This window comes from Aulonocara sp. 'chitande type north' Nkhata Bay, linkage group LG17 (genome assembly GCF_057382095.1).
Source record: "Aulonocara sp. 'chitande type north' Nkhata Bay isolate Kocher_YH1m ecotype deep benthic linkage group LG17, A_spYH_male_GT1.1, whole genome shotgun sequence".
NCBI classification, from domain to species: domain Eukaryota; kingdom Metazoa; phylum Chordata; class Actinopteri; order Cichliformes; family Cichlidae; genus Aulonocara; species Aulonocara sp. 'chitande type north' Nkhata Bay.
Window position 1 is genome coordinate 30,891,979 of NC_141360.1, and position 17,898 is coordinate 30,909,876.

Consider the following 17,898-nt stretch of genomic DNA (forward strand, 5'->3'; position numbering starts at 1 on the left):
CGTGTGCAGCCCAGTGGACTGTGAGACTGGACATGGCTGGTCTCTCTCCATCTCTTTCTCTCACTCTGTGCTTCACTTCTTCTTTGCTTCACTTCCTCAGGGCCAAACATGTCATGTCGCCACTGCTCACACACTCTCCTTACTTTTGTCTCTCTTGCAGGCTTTTCATCTGGGTCCCCATGTAACCTGACTTTATTCAACATTTAATGGTATTGCAGCTTTTAGACATCATACATACTTTAATTAGCCCGACCTACCCATCATTTCCTCAAAGCCGAGGTCTTGGAATGGTCAGTCAAATCTGTCCATCGTGGTTGTCGAAATGTTCGGTGTATTCACAAGTGAATGAAGAGATAATGTGATTCTTTTGAAATGGAATAAAAGATGAAATCCTATCAGGTGTTTGTAATGTCAAGAAAGTATAACCATGAGTTGAGGAAGCCACCCATGACTCTCACTATACACTTGCTTTGTAGGATGATCCATTTAAATTATCATAATGAGCCATAATGCACAAACCTGATGAGTCTGTAAATGAGTCATTTAACTTTTCTGTACTTGAATTCTTGTGAAGATATGAAATAAAATGGGAAGAACTACTTATTCTGATGAATCCCAATTTAGAAACACCTGCTGTGATTTTAACAATGTCTCCTCGTTGCTTATCATACAATAAGAGATGAGTGAGACCTCTGCTGAGGTTTGTAGATGGCTGATTCATATGCGGAGGAATTTGTTTTGACTCATTTTCATTCACGTCAAGAGTGTTTTTCAGGGCTTTCTTTGGATTTTTGTGATGCAGATGTTTGTTAACATCCTCACCATCTTCTTTCAGTCTGTCATAATTCAGATTGCCTCTCGCTCTGTCTGTTCTGTTTATTTTACCTTGCTGTGACTGTTTGATTCCGAGCAGAGGAAGACTTTCAGGGTTTCAGGGATGTTCCTCCTTATTCAATCAAGCACACTGTCACTGAATAGGGAGTGCGTTGCTAGGCAACTATGAGAACCCAGGGACAGGGTTCAAACGGTGGTCCTGTGTCTGCGGAGTGCATACTGCCTCAGTCTATGCTACTGCTTCATAAGGTTGATGTTCCTTTTTTGTGGTTAAATGCTAGCGTTTTCTATTTATTTACTGTAAAGTCACTCTTTAGCTTCACTATAAAGAATTGATAAACTCTGATAGACATCTGATAAATGGTTTCAGTTTCACTTGACTGTGAATTTTATAACTTTTTATTTTTGATTTACCCTTACTTTTCAAAGCTGTCCTTTTTGTGGAATAGCAAAAACATGAGTATGGATCAACCTTCAAAGCTGAAAAAAATGAGCCCACATGAAATTGGCAAACAGTGCAGTTCCTTGATTTGCCATGTGAGGCTGGCTCCAAAAGCAAGTTAGTTTATAGGCCGTGTTAAAATGTAAATACACTGTTTACAGCCTGTCACAAAAAATAATTTTGGTCTGTGTAGGAAATTCTTTCTTCCTAGTGTGGAAAATGTAATTATTCAGAGTTATAATTAATTATTATTGTTAGAAATGTACTGGCTAGGAGGTAACCACTTATTCCACTTATTTAATTCTGGTCACTGGATTGGACTCTATTATGGTTTTTGGTGTTCGTGTCTTTTGAGCATGTAATGTTATCATTATGGCCAAAATGCTAAAATCAAGTTTTCAAAATCTGACTTTGCAAACCGGTGGGTGACGTTGCGGTGGCTACTTCTGTCTTTTACATACAGTCTATGGATTTATGGATGTATGTTTGATTAAAATACAATTCATATACAGAAATATTTGCCAATATCTACTGTTTGCTTCACTAGCACCGTATTTACATTTGAGACCTTTTAATTGTTTTCAGAACTCCTTGTCATGTGAATATAAGTAGTCTTGTAAACACTGAAGAAGCTCATTTGTTGTGGCTTGATCTTAATAAACATAGAAAACTGGATTTTGAAGCGCCACATATACAGACGTGTTGTATCAATGTAACAGATTTTCTCTCCCTAATGTGGAAGCATGTATGAATGTACAGTAAGCTAAATTATGCTAATCATGCTAATTTATACATGCAATTATGGCATTTAAGTGGTTTTAAAGGTGTAGAAATGTTTGACTTTTTTTTTTTTTTGATGATACACAGGGTGGAGGCAGAAAAGGCCCGGGCATCAACACAGGCACATGCTGAGGCTAAGTCCCAAGTGCATGGTGAAGTGTCCAGGCTCCTGTCTGAACAGCGAGCTGCGGTCCAAGAGAGCCTTCAGCAGGCTTTCATACGGGAGAGGATTGCTGCTGAGGATGAGAAGCTCCGTGCTCACTTATTAGTAAGTCCTTGAAAAAAAGTAGTTAATATGTTGCTGTGAATGTGGCAATTTCATTGTATCTTGCTAACAGTTTCATGCATCTTAAAATGCACATGAATCTAAATCTGCACCATGACCAACACTGGCATTAAAACATGGTGGCTAGAGCTTTTCTGTGTTTGAGTTTGCACGTGCTCTCTCTGAGTGCTTAAGGTTCATTCTGACTGTGAAAACACACGTAGGTTAGATTAATTTGCTGTTAGGCAAGTGTGAATGTGACCACTAATGGCTGTGTTAGCTTTATGTCTGATTGCTTAGCTGTACAGGACATGCCCTGCCTTTTGAACAGTGTCAGCTGGAACTGGCACAGGAGTGTTGTGCAGTGTCAGCCCCCCTGGCTAAACTTTGCTAGATCCGCCCCTGCACAGTTACCAACCGTCAGCTACTTAGAAAAAGATCCTGGTGTAGAAAGTAATATTAAATAAATTCTAACAACAGCTTATCAAGCTTAAACGTGCTGCTGTTGTTCAGCCGCTGGTTTCCTCTTTCTGGTGCAAAGTGGGCCAAAAACAAAGAGAGACAGACTCACGACAGAAAAGCCGATCAGCTGATCATTAATCAGTTTCACGATTGAAGTAGCAGCAGGAGAGGGAGGGAGAGAGAAGAGGCAGTCGTTCCATATATCGGTTGTTAAGCTTAACATGGGAATGCTTTACAAACATTACACACTTGCTTTACTTCTCTCTGGGATAATGCTGGTTGAGGCTACAAATACACACAACCGCTCTATCACCTGAGCACACTGCTCCGACATGCTACGGTTATGAGCCGAGTTACGCCATGTTGCAAGTTTTGTGAGGTGCTTTTTTGATATTTAATGGATCGGATTACATTTTTTATTTCTCGTCGATATCCGATCCAGTAATTTAGGTCAGTATCGGACCGATACCGATACGTAATATCGGATCGGTCCATCTCTAAAACAAACTGCTGTTTTGTTAAAGACACCTTGTGCATTCCAGAGATATGCACAAGGTGTCACTTTGGTGTGTTTCCCATGGCAGATTGGGTTATAGCTGTTGTTAGAGGAAGTTTGTTCTTGTCCGAAATAATAGTCATGTTTGATGGATGGATGGGGATGTGTGTGCATGTATCTCATCACTACAGTTCAAAAAGAAGAAATTGTATAGACTTGTATTTTCAGAGGAGAGGATTTTTTTTAAAATCACAGTTCCAAAGATACATACTTAATCTATTACAGCATGGCTTTATAGTAGAAGAATTTAGATGTTGAACTGTCTGCAGTCCAGACCTTTCACCAACCCTCATGAAAAGAATAACAGCTGGAACCCTCTGTTAGACAAGAATGGGACAACAGCCCTCTCCCAAAAGTCCAGCAGCTGTTCTCCTGAGTTCCCAGTTTACTAAGTGTTATTAAAAGAAGAGGGAATGCTTCAGATTGGTAAACTTTGCCTTGTCCCACCTTTTTTGAAATGTGTTGCAAATTCAAAATGACCTTCTGTTTTTTTTTTTTTTTTCTCGGTTTAAACATTTGTTACGTTTGCTGCGTTCTACTGCAAATAAAATCTGGGTTCATTTTCATTAATCATTACATCTTCTTTTTATTTACATTTCACACAGCGTCCCAACTATTTTGGAATTGAGGTTGTACATAAAGGGTCCCATTTTATTTTCACACATTGCTGCTCTGTCACACACATTTGCACTCTGAAGTGAACCTTTTGGCGGTTACGCAGAGCATAAGTGGTACAGCGACAAATGTTAGGCTGTGAGCATCACCGTGAGCAGCAATTCATAGAATATATTCCTTTTCTACCCATTCTCAACACTGTATATATCAAAGCTTTTTCTGCATTATAAAAACTCATAGCACGGTGTCACAGCACGGCTTACACTTTAAACATAGTACAGTAAGTAAACAGCTCTTTGCTGTAGATATTGTTGTCCTCTTTTTAAATCTCGGCCTGTTCATCCTGCTGCCGTTATGAAATTTACCTTCATTTTGAGCTGCCTGTGTCTTTATTTCCTGCAAATTGCCCTTGTAAACATTGTCAGATGAGCATCCTTTACCACACACACACACACACACACACACACACACACACACACACACACACACACACACACACACACACACACACACACACAGGCAGTGTATTATTTTCAAAAAGAAAACACATTTTCCCTGGAGTGTGTCTGCTGTTTACAAACCTATGTTATTGATTATATAGCTCATTTCACACGTTCATCGGCGTAATAGAAAAATGAATCATTTTGTTGAGAGAGAGAGAGAGAGAGAGGACGAGAGAAGCGTTGACGTGATTCCTAGCCGCGGGACAAGTGTATGAGGGATCCTTCATTTGGAACTGCTGAGATCGAAAGTTAAAAAATAAATAAAGGTGATGAGCGAGAGAGATGGTGAGGATGGGAGACTTATGATGCGATGTGCTTTTCCATTCAGCCTCTGTGAAGAAAACGGTTTCAGTCATAAGTTTTCTGTAATTTAATTTCTGTTGTTTTCATGGGGAGGAAGGCAGGACAAATGAGAGGCAGGATGCAGTTAAAGGAAAGGAAGGACAAGAAGTTAACACCTTTTACTGTACATATGGAGCAGCAGCGTAGGGGGTGGTGTGTCTTACTGAACTGTCACAGAGGAAAGTCCTTGTGCGTATCTTTGCCCGTATCTTCCTGAAGTAATAACTCCCTACATTTAAGAGAACTTTTCCTTAAAGCTGTGAAGTTATTGCTTGTAGCCCCAAGGCTAACCTAAGGCCGTTAGGAGCCTTTGAAACTACAGATAGATAACTCTGCAATAGCTTAGCATTCAGCAGCAGCCAGAGCGTACACACAGTCGTTTTCACTCTTTGTTCCGTTCTTTGTAAGCTATATTTTCTGCATAAATTCACTTGATAGTTGCTATTCCCCTTCCAGTTTGTCTCTCCTTCCTTTAAAGCAGACATAATGCAGCTAAAGAATCTTCGTCAGAAGGTTTTACTGTTTTAAAATTGCGTATGTGTGTGCGCCTGTGATAATTTTCTTCCGTTCGAGCATTCTTTTGGAGTGCTGGAGTTTTAATAGAATGTGACGGGTTATCAGTGGAGGCGCAGCGCCATTCGCACCACTCATGTAATTGTCAAGTCAGACGCTTGCACGCAGCCAATGTTCTTTTCAACTGGAAATGGACTTTTGCATTTTAAAAGACAGCCTCTCGCCCAAGACGTCTCCCACCCATTGTCATTTTACTCCGTGTTTGTCAAACTCCGGGATTGTCTACTACCCACAGTGAGCTCACCTTTGATGAAACATTAAACAAGTTGTGTTGCGTTGGGTCCATCCCCTGCCTGTCTGTCTTTAAGCCCATCGATGTCTTTGTGTGACATATTTTTTTGTTAACAAAAGAAAAATCAAATGCTAAGATGGTCAATTTAAAATGTCAGCAAATAAGTGTATTGAATCGTTTAATTTCTTTCTCAAATGTATTGTTTTTAACTACTCTTCAGATCATCCAGTTGAGCAACTCTGCACAGATTACCCATCGAATTAAATTTGCATTGATGTTAAGAGCATAAGTATCAGTAATTTAAAAGAGAAACTAGTTCCAATGGCAGGACAAAGTCAATAAGTTTATTAAGAAAGAGCTCTCGGGTGAGGTTATGGGTAAGTAGGGCTGTTCGATATAACGATATATATATATCGGATGACGATATAAAAACAGCAATATTTTTTCATCGTTTTGATGGTCACTGTAGTGACTATATTAATTTCTTAAAGTTCTCTCTTTCTCTTATATTTAATATAACCACACTATGGATGGACAAGCGCCTGTTTTTATGCGTTGTCGTTAGCAACAATGACGGTAACAGCATCACGTGTCCGCTTCTTTATGTTCCACATAAACCTTTCACAATAAAGTTCAAGATCCTGTTGAGACTTTTCAAAATAAACTGAATCACGTGAAAGAGTAGATTCTTTACGGATGAGAAGTAAAAAAGAGCCGCCCGGTGCTAAAAAATAAACCTTAGACTCAAACGTTAGAACAGGCTTTTCCCCGCAGCACGCTGTGTAATAAATACTCACAAAGAAAACGGCGGCCGTTACAACTTATGTCTAAAAATGTATAGTTTCATGCATCGGTTAAAACACTCGACTCCAGCTACATGACGCGCAGCTGGAAACACTTCCCGCAAGTCGAGCTGCCCGAGATTCACAGAATTTACAGGAAATGTTAAATTTTTGTGATATGAGATTATGGTCATATCGCACAGCCCTATGGGTAAGCATAGACTGTGGTGGCTGAGGGAACCTTTTCACAGTGATTTTTCAGTCTTTATTGCACTAGTCTTCTTCACACCACATGTATTGCCTTGTAGGGTTCTAAAAAAGTTGACACTTTGACTTGATTTTCAGGAGATCAGTAAAGCTCGTTTAGCTATTTGCAATTATTCAGTTGTCACATTTTCAGGATTTTGCCGTCGAAGATACTGGAAGTATCAGTTTTGTTGACATCGTTAGTGACAACCCTATTAACTTTTAGGATTTATTCATTTGTTTTTAGTGGTTCATGAGTTTTGAATCCCCCTCATATTTGCTTTTATACACTATTTATCTTCTTGATTTATCCTCATTCCACAAAAAGTGCTTTGTTACTGAATTGACTGTTAATTTTGATGTTGTAAGTCATTTGCACAGCCATTTGACATGCACAGTATATATAATACGTGTTTTGGCTTTAAGTCTAGTGTTGACTGGATATGTTCAGAGTGAGTTATAGATACCATTCTGCTGTTTTCCCAGAAAAAAAATTGACTTGTTGTTGAAAATTACCAGCACAAGTAAGAATGTTTTGAAAACTGCTGGATTTATTTTAGCCCACTGGCATATCTGGTGTCAAGAGAAATGAGAGTGTACTTTTTTTCAGCATTGTAGAAAGTGAAATAGTTGAGCGTCGGCTACATGAGTAAACATTGCATCTGTCATCAATCAATCTAGCTGTCCGATGGTGGAAGACTTTTTATTCTTTGTTGATTTAATATGGGAGGAAGAAAGAAGAAGAAAACATGACGAAAGAAGATCAGAACTTAAGCAAAAAAGTGACAACAGCATGCGATCTTAAACTTAAAGAATAATCTGACTTAAATATTAAGCCAGAAAAAGGTGTTTATGCTTAAAATGAATTTCAGAATGTTTCATTTAGATGTAAGCTGACCTGAACCCTGCTCCCATGTTCGCTGCCACTGAAAAACCCTTTGTCTATGGCAGCAGTAGCTCTTTGTCCAGCATAGTATTGATTTGTCCCCCTCATTAAGATACAGGTCACGGTGAGCAGCAGAACACCATACATTCCCTCTTCTACTTCACACACAATGAGAGCGGTGTTGTGAGCAGTTATGCCTCCCCATGCTCACCTATAATAGCCATAACCTTCACAACCATTGCTGCACCAATTACAGAGACACTTCTTCTGGAGATTTGCCCCAAGACATTGGGTTAGACTAAGGTTTGGTTTCATTTTAGGTTTTATTGATTTAGATTTAGCTTTATTTGGTCTGGATCCTGACTTCCAGTAATTGATTTATAATTCACTGTTGTTATTTATATACCAAGGGAAACAAGATTAAGAAATAAATCCCAGTTTGTTTTGGGAATCTTTTAAGGAAGGCATGAACAATTACCATTGTTTTTAGCATTTAATTATTCTTTTCATTTCTATCTGCTGTTTTTGTTCTTCTTTTACTGCTTTTACTTTATTTGAACGTTGCATTTTCAATCCAGCGGAAAAAAAATGTTGTTGAATGACCGCTTATCTGCAAAAAACTATTATGTGTGTCTAAACATGACATTGAATGCAACCAGCTATATTTTATGATAAATAACGAGTGTAACCAGGATACTCTGCAGCACCCTGGTGGGATTGCTTGTCTTTCCCGTCCCCGTCAGGGTGACTGGCAGCAGTCAGGCAGCAAGTCTACCGGTAATTGAAACTTCACAGTAGTGTAGGCAGGGGTGTGCGTTGTCATCGACACTGCTGGGTTTCTGGGGTTCTGTTGTCGGAGGGGAACATGTTCACTGTCAGCGATCACACGTGTTCTGCCACTCTGGGGGGGGGGGGCACAGCACAGGAAGAGGGAACACTGGAATTGTGTTGATAAAATCTGTTCCTGTGTGGACTGGGTGTTTTCTTTAATAAACAATAAATGAGCAGACGTAATTACTGTTGAGATAATTCAGTATTATGCTTAGTTATATTCTTAATGCTCTTATTCACTCAGTTGACGGTTGCTTGTCCAAAGGAGAACAAATATTTAAGATTGGAGATTAAACTGGCTGTAAGTAAGTGACAAAGCCTCTTGATTCATACTGAAAAGCTAAATCATAACACTTATTGTTTTAACTCGCACTTGCTGGGTAACCTAATGAATGCAGTTTCTTCTCATCATGTGTTCACTTGACATATTAATGTGGAAGAACTGTGATCGGGAGCTTAATGTAGTAGAGATGGCTTAACCATAAACCTGAATTGGATAACAGTTCAATTAGTGCTTAATTGAAAAGGCATTAACAATGAGTAATATGTCCTCCTTTTTAGTGGGTACCAGCTGAAGGAAAAGCAGAAAAGCCCAGTATATAAATCAACATGAATATAATTGTGTCCTTAGTTACTGACAGAGCTGTGCTTTTGGCAGAGATCTACACAGACATGGCCTGAATGAGTCACAGAAGTCTTATTCACAGTGTGCGTCCATCTGTCACTCCACGCATCTGTGTTTTAATACAATCATAGACCTTCGCTGTCCCCTCTTTTGATTTTCAACGACTTTGCTCCCTGCAGAGCTAAACCGGTCTTGTGGTCTATCAATCACTTGGTCATAGCGTCTCACTCAGGCACAGACTCTAACCCTAAGGCAGGCTTTTCAATCAAAGCAAGAGTCATCAATCTTTTCAAGCTTTAAACAGTTGTTTGGGTGGGGTAATGTTTTGTCTGCTGTAATCAAACTGGTCCAAAACACTCAAATTTTTCATTTGTTTAACTTTTTATTCCACCCCGATGACCTGTAGCACAAAGCTGGAAACCCTAACCTTAAATCTACTGCAGGATTGCATTAGCTTTAGCTGAAGGATAACAAATGAACAAACAAGCAAAAATGAAGACTCTTATTGAGTTGCATGCTTATCAACTATATCACTGATGATTTTACTGGCTTTTACCGAAAAAGAAACATATCAGTCAATATTTCATAATATTGTATTTTTAGATTCCCATTATAGGTTTTAAAAATCCTATATCGGTAATAGTATTTAAAAATGGGTATATCATGTGTATAATTGAAGAGACTCGCATGCAATTCACATTTTTAAAGTTCTTAAATCACAAATGATTATATACATTGTTAACAAACATTCAGTATTATCAGTAAGATTTAATAAATGAACCGTAGTATTAATGATGGCTCAGTAGATAGTTTCTAGACATCCATTTCTAGGCATGCCTTATCCCATATAGGCATTTAAAGCTGCTTTACTTTGCCCATAGTAGTTGCTCATCTGCAAGAAGCTTTACAACCCACCACTACAGCTTATTTTTTGATTCTATTACTGCCTTAATAAATGCTGTTTTCTGCTGTTCTGGGGTCTTGCTGGGGCTCTCTCCCTCTGACTCTGGCTTTGTGTGTATACAGGCCAGGAGGTGTGCTCACAATGCCTTGATATTTCCTTGTACTGTGTGAACGTGGAAGGGTGGGAGACAAAATGGAGCGATGCTGCCAGATATAAATTTACCACAGATGAAAATAATCTGGTGTTAACTAGTGTTCCTGACTGAACTTAGACGTAGGTACAGCCTGGTTGTATTTCATGCCAGTTTTTGTCACCTTTGCTTAAAGCTGTATGTGTAGTAAAAGAAAACAACAGATATGGAGATGAGAGAGAAATTGCAACATGTGCAGATATTCTGTTCAGAGCCTCATCCCACCCATCAGCCCTGTAGCTGTTTATCAGTCTTTTGTCACTCCTTCTGCTTCCATCTTTATCTCTGTCTTTCGTACACGCACACAAACACTCAGATATACACATTCCAGCCGGTAATGCGATGTTCCATGATTTCTTTCCACTACCTCTGCTTTCACAGCAAGGGATAATGCAGCATACTAAGAATATTTGTTTGCTCACTACACACATACAGACACACACCATGTCCAAGCTGTCAGACCTCAGAGAAAATCAGTACCTACTCTTTCCTTAAACTGTGTTCCATTTGATGCTTGGCTGGCTTGAAAATGACTTTGGGTAAAGCTTAACATTTTTAATGCAACTAGCCCCCACCACCAATCTGTGTTTGCTCTGGTAGTCCTCTCTGTTCCACTCCTCGCAAAACTGCAGTCTCCAGTAAATGTCCTGCTCTTTTTGGAGAATCTTGTGTACTTCAGTTGCGTGCTGTTGCATTTTAGATACAGACGACTGGACCCTGCTGATAATGGGCTGACAATTTAATTTCCCAGGTATTAAAGGAGACTTGCTGGGTTTTGAATTGGTGCCTGTTGGTGGTATTTAAAGAAATAGTTTAAAAAAAACCATTTATTTTCTCTAAACTTCCACATCACAGAGTATGAAGAATATTGGGTGGGGGCGGGGGGGTTCCTTGTGTCTTTTTCTTTTGAATGAGATAAACAGGTAGTGGCACACTGTTTTGAATTTGCTCAGGACACCAAGGACAAATTCCACCCAATCTTTGATTATACTCCTGAGATTTTATAAAGAATAACACCTGTCAGCCTTGACATAGCTGGATTTAAGAGAATTATCAGTTGAATTATTCTAAAGTTTGGAAATTTGAAGTTGTCAATTTAATGAAGTAGTTAGCTTGTTGTGCCAAGTGATCATATGTTAAAGGTATACCCAAGCCTAGTACATTAAATACACCTGACCACCAGAAGATTGAAGTCCAAACAAGACTGCTTACAAAAGGTTGCAAGTCCATGATATATGGGGTACTTATTGGCATCATAATGACATTAAACCACCTCTATTCATGTATCTTAATTGTTTTTGGATATTTAAGTTTGTCGATATTTATGCAGCAATCTAATGTGGTATTATTTTTACTTTACTGCAGAGTATTATGTCAGAACACAGTGTACTTCTCTCAATGGAGTTTGACAGAAGGAATAAGATGGTTGGGTAGAGACACAAGTTACATTTTCTCTAATTCTTAAAAAGTAAATCTCGAAAATGGCAGATACTGCTTAGCACAGTGGTCATAATGGTTATGTACCTATTGCACTACTGTGTTAATTTGTACAAACCTCATGTTAAAGAAGTGAATTATTTCTCTTATTGGCCCAGAGGGGGGAGCTACCATTACAGCTTCATTAACCAAACCCAAAGATTCAAGAGCCTAGTGGAGACATCTATCAGTCACTGTGGATACAAAGAAGCAAGTTACACCCCTGTACTCGTACATAATATCACTTTAATGTCAATGATTCTAAATTGTATCACCTCTGAATATCTCCTTATATTTTTAAGTTGACAAGAAAAATATTTCCTGTTTTGCACAATTGACAAAAAAGAGAAAAGTTTGAAAATACGCTCCTCACCATAAAAGGAAAATTGCCACCTTTTGAGAGGACAAAACCTTTATTCATCAAATTTACGAAAATTTCAGTGTCTGAGGTTGAGAATATTTTATGTTTGCATCAGTGTTAGTTGTTTTTCTCAGCCTTTGTGTACTGTAATAATTGTGTTAACACTGTTAGTGTATTTTTAATACTTTTTTATTGACATTGCACAGCACATTGCCCTTTCTTCTTTTCTTTTTCTGTCTCAACGTTTTACAGTCCCGTCTTTGTTATGCTTTCTCCATATCATCTTTAGAGGATGTCCACGTAGCTGTCCTTTACATATTGGCTGCAGTACTTCACCCTTGCCCAGGGTGGGGTGCCAACACACTGTGCTAGTATTAGGGTTAGACGGGAGGTTAGACTTTAATTGGCAGGGCTTCTGGCTGGCACTCCGCACCAGGCACTCACCCTGTCGGCTAATTGGCACCGCAAGTGTCCAGCACTTCGATTGATGGATGGGTACTAGTGTCAGGAAAGTCTATTTCTGACTTCAGAGCTTGTAGAGTCAATCTAGTGTCTCAGATTCACTGGTCAGTGTATATATTTAAGCATACATCCTCATTTGTTTTAAGCAGTTTTTCATAGTGGTGGGTGTTCTCATACCACAAGCTTTCCTCATATATCATCATTAAATAACAGCACTGCCCTAAACATTTCAAACCAAGGGGTTAATCATATCATTGATAGGCGCAAGACACATGTGTTTTTTCACGCTTCTGTGCTTAGGGAGGATATGAAAGGTGGCAGGTTACCCTTCTTAGACTGTGAGATTTCCATCAGTAATGGGGGACATCTAAAAGCTGACGTGTACCGTAAACCTACACATACGGATCAGTATTTAAGGTTTGACTCTGGAGCACAAACTGGGTGTCATTAGGATGCTACAACACAGAGCGAACATCATCCCCACAGACACAGCGGCCAGGGAGGCAGAAGAACATCACATCAAGAAGGCCCTGAGTAAATGTGGTCATCCCAGCTGGACTTTTGTCAAAGCTGGAAAGGCACCTAAAGAAAGCTCCAGCCGATCCAGGAGAGAAGGACAACCGCTGCCCAAGCGAAAACCTGTAGTGATCCCGTACGTGTCAGGAGTATCGGAGCAGTTGAGACACATTTTTTCTTAACACCGGGTCTCTGTGGCTTTTAAACCCCAAAACACGCAGCGCCAAAAATTGGTCCACCCCAAGGATCGGGTCCCCCGACACAAACAGAGTAACATAGTATACGCTGTTAAGTGCCAGGAGGATTGCCAGGATTTATACATCGGGGAAACCAAACAACCTCCGGCGAAGCGGATGGCACAACACAGAAGAACTACCTCGTCAGGCCAGGACTCTGCAGTCTATTTACACCTACAGGCCAGTGGACACTCTTTCAAGGATGAGGATGTACACATCCTGGACAGGGAGGAACGCTGGTTTGAGTGCGGAGTCAAGGAGGCCATCCATCCATCCATCCATCCATTCGCTTCCGCTTATCCTTTTCAGGGTCGCGGGGGGCGCTGGAGCCTATCCCAGCTGTCATAGGGCGAGAGGCAGGGTACACCCTGGACAGGTCGACAGTCTGTCGCAGGGCTAGGAGGCCATTTACGTGAAAAGGGAAAGACCATCTTTGAATTGAGGAGGGGGCCTAAGGGTACAACTCTCTGTGAATGGTACTCATGACCATTGATCAGTGGGTTTTGGTCAGTGGTTGTTGATAAATGGTCATGAGAATTTGCATAATTAAGATTAAGGAACTGACCTCCCATCCCATTGTTCCTTCAGTGGGCTGGTTTCAGTCATCATGCATATGTCCTGTTTATAAGATTGGGGAAACCTGCAGTCAGCTGAGACTGAAGAAGTCAATTGGATGAGTGACTAAACGTTTCTCCCACAAAACGCTACGTCCAGATGAACAGAATCAACTTTTGGAGATTTACTTACCTGGATGATTGAGAATGCATCAAGACGCTTCTGTGCTTAATTTTATCTACGGCATTATGATCTCATAATAGCAGTTAAGCTGTAGTCGCTTTACATTACACACACAATAGTGGATAGGAAAGAGGCAGCGGAGACCATGAACCCAGGTGAAGTGAATGAAAACAGTTTTCTAGAGTTGTTACTGTGCTGCTGACAGAGTAAGTGTAGTCATTGCTTTAGCAAAAAACGATATATTAAGAGTAATTTATCAAACCACCTGTTCAGCACATGTAAATCTGTTTAAGTAGATATTTTCAGCTTTACACACAGTATGTTTTACATAAACACAGCACCTGTCAAGGTGATATTGTTTTAATTACACTGAAATAGCTGAAACTAAATTGTGCATATGCAAAAAACTTGCTTAAGTCTTGTAAACAGAGCTTTTACCTAAAACAGAAACCATTCCCTGTATAACTGTTACTTGCAAGGAGTTAATTCACATCGGCAGCAGAGGGATGAAAACTGAGACCATGTGTGGTGTGAAGATACTTTATTTTATTAACATTTTACACTTGTATCCTTATTGTGCTTTGTACAGAAACTACTACTAATCAAACTAAAATCACAGGCTCCGTATATAGGCCATCATATATACATATTACTGATGGGAGTGTTGGTAGCCTAAAATCATACCTGCTCTTGAACCACTTGACTGGTCACAGAATAAAAAATCCTTACAACCTGTATGTCTCTGCATTAACTGAATTGGCCTGTGTGCATGCTTGCTCAGCCCTTATTTGCTCAAAGTAATTATGAATATTGTATTTATAAACAAACACTGACAAGCACTATGCATCTTGTAATATTATTGATTTTTGCAATAGTTTCTTTATGTTTCTTGTTTTGTTTCACAAGGCCTAGCTGTTAATTAACAGGCCAGATATCGATGCAAGTTCAATTGGATAAAGTGTTCGTGTGTATGTCTGAGACCACTAGATATATTGGATGTGTAATATGACAGGTATTGTCTTTGCAGCCTGTCCCTTTCGTTTTCTTTGTCTTTCTTTGTGTTTTCCCTCTAGACTCTGACAGGAGAGTGGTATTAATAAGGTTCTATGGAAGTGAACAGTCAGCTCAGCTAATGGTGCTAGAGGGAGTGATTTTGAGTGAACGAGGAAAAGAAGCTAAACAGATGGATGAAACTAAAATCAGAGGGGAGTCACGGAGGCAGCGCACAGCAAAAAAATCTGGATGAGATGTAGAAGCAGGGAGAGAATGGTGGATGAGTGGAATAAACAGAAGTGCATGAAAAGAGCACACAATAGAGCAACAGATATTGATTTACAAAGAAGCTTTTGAAATAAGGTTACAAAAGCCAATTAGGATACAAACCAATCCAAAGCAGCACTTAAAACTATATAAAGTTTAAACTTTGCACCGAAGTCTAGTAGAAACAGCGTAGAAATATATATCAGGAAGCATGGATTACTTTGCCAGTCTTGGTAGCCGGGGATCAGTCCGCCAGGGCCTTTGCTCTTGGCCGCCACCCAACACACAATACACCCGACCCCTACGGCGCCTCCTGCGGGTAGTGGGCCTGCGGGAGGATGGGCCCACGTCCCCTTTTTGGGCTGTGCCCAGCCGGGCCCCATGGACTTCGGTGGCCTCAGAATCTCATCTCTGCTTTTTGTGGATGATGTGGTTCTGTTGGCTTTATCAGGTGATGGCCTCCAGCTCGCACTGGAATGGTTCGCAGCCGAGTGTGAAGCAGCGGGAATGAGGATCGGCACCTCCAAATCTGAGGCCATGGTTCTCAGACGAAAAAGGGTGGAGCGCCCACTCCGGGTCGGGGATGAGTTCCTGCCCCAAGTGGAGGAGTTCAAGTATCTTGGGGTCTTGTTCGCAAGTGATGGGAGAAGGGAGCTAGAGATCGACAGATGGATTGGTGATGCGGACGCTGCACCGGTCCGTCGTGGTGAAGAGGGAGCTGAGTGTAAAAGCGAAGCTCTCAATTTACCGGTCGATCTACTTCCCTACCCTCACCTATGGCCACGAGCTGTGGGTAGTGACCGAAAGAATGAGATCGCGGATACAAGCGGCGGAAATGAGCTTCTTCCGAAGGGTGGCTAACCTCTCCCTTAGAGATAGGGTGAGAAGTTCAGCCATCTGGGAGGGGCTCAGAGTAGAGCCGCTGCTCCTCAACATCGAAAGGAGCCAGCTGAGGTAGTTCGGGTATCTGACAAGGATGCCTCCTGGGTGAGGTGTTCCGGGCATGTCCCACTAGGAGGAGGCCCCGGGGCAGACCCAGGACACGCTAGAGAAATTATATCTCTCGGCTGGCCTGGGCACGCCTTGGTGTTCCCCCGGATAAGCTGGAGGAGGTGGCTGGGGAGAGGGAGGTCTGGACTTCTCTGCTTAGGCTGCTGCGCCCGCAACCCGGCCCTGGATAAAGCAGAAGAAAATGGATGGATGGATTACTTTGGGAGAATAGGATAAAAGAGTGTTGATGAAGGACCCGGCTAACCTGCCATTTAAGTAACATCATTGTCAAAATTTAATTTCCATGTCAATCACTTTTTTTTTGCGATACCTAACAGTTATTAAGTAGGACATCAAAGAAAGTGGAAAAGACTTGTGTAAAGAGGTTATTGGTTTCGAGGTGACCCTGAATCTGCTGACAAGGCTTTGATAGGCATAAGCTCAAGGTGGACTGTGGCCCCCTCCCAGCTTCGTTGGGCCTGGAAAGACCACCTGCGGCTGCGTGAAATAAATATGCATTAATGCAAAGCCTGGCACACACTCCACTATACGCAGTATGCCCACTGTCATGCAAGTCTTAAGGCACTTCACACTGCGATGCTGTCAAATATGAACACTGATCCAGGTGAGGATTCACATGCTGCAGGCGTATGCACACAGACACACTAGATGCATGCTGCTCGAGTTGTCCATAAGGTCTAATGTCAGCAACACACCCTGAGGCTGTCTTTTTTTCCCTCTCCCCTGCATGCCTTCTCCTATCGTCTTCTCTTCTACATTCCTCTCACCTCCTTTTGCTAGGTTGTTCTGCCTCTTGTCTCTCCACCACCACCTCTCTCTCTCTCATTAACTTTGGTTCCCTCGGGACATCTGTTGTCCAAAGGCAATGTGGCTCTTTCCACTTTCAGGTCATTCGGTGTGTCCTCTGTCGACAAGTAAAGACATTTTCTGGTGAATATGTCTGACACATACTAGCATTCTGACAAACAGTTAGCAGATGCAGGTTCACACCAATTATAGAACTATAATCTAATTCCAGTGTCTTTTTTCTCAGTATAGGACTTAAATGATCATTCATTGATTAGCTGGGTTATCTTTTATGTCCATGTTGTAATGTTTTTGTTCTTATCCCGCCCACACTCCTTTCCCTTTTGCCTTTGTGTATCTTTATTTATCATCTTTGTGAAAGCTACAGAGCTTTTTCTCCCTCCCTTTCATCCTCGCTCTGTCCCCATGTCTGATTGTTCTCTAGGCATGCCCCCTTTTCCCATGTAGGCCGAGACTTACTCCATACATGCCCCCCATGTCTTGGTAATGAACTCACAACTCTTCATCTTTTCCTCATCTTCCCCTCTGTGTTGGACATGACAGATGACTGGGGACCTCCAGAGGTTCTATCCCCAGGGCTGTAGATAAAGGCAACTCCAACCCCAAGATGATCAATCAATCACTTTACACCCCAGGTGCCTGATCAGCCAATTAATCAATCTTGGGCTAGCAGATGTTGTTGCTGTCCCTTAGTGGAAGTGCTGGCAGTGAAGTGGAGGAGGTGGTGTCTCCAACAAAGGCTGAGGGGCTTAAAGTGTCTGGAAGTGTAGTTTCACAGTTGTACCAGAATTTCAATCTTTGGAGGCCTAAAACTCCAATTTTTTCTAAGCTGTTTACCTTAAAACCCTTTTTAAACATATAAATGTGCAAGGATTGTAAAAAGGGATGTAAATGTTTAACTGGGTTAGCCAGCTGCATAAGATCAAGCCCTTTGGTGACCCTTGCCAGTAAACATCAGACTCT

At 41.0% G+C, this 17,898-nt stretch overlaps 1 protein-coding gene across 4 annotated transcripts in view; it reads left to right on the plus strand.

Annotated features, from left to right (window-relative positions):
* Window positions 1-17,898, plus strand: part of chchd3a (coiled-coil-helix-coiled-coil-helix domain containing 3a) — an 82,608-nt gene that overhangs the window by 20,980 nt on the left and 43,730 nt on the right. For all 4 annotated transcript variants that reach the window (XM_086269068.1, XM_086269070.1, XM_086269069.1 and 1 more), the window contains exon 4: window positions 2,144-2,324. In XM_086269068.1, coding sequence (XP_086125194.1) covers window positions 2,144-2,324 — 181 coding nt within the window. The remainder of the gene's footprint in view (window positions 1-2,143; window positions 2,325-17,898) is intronic.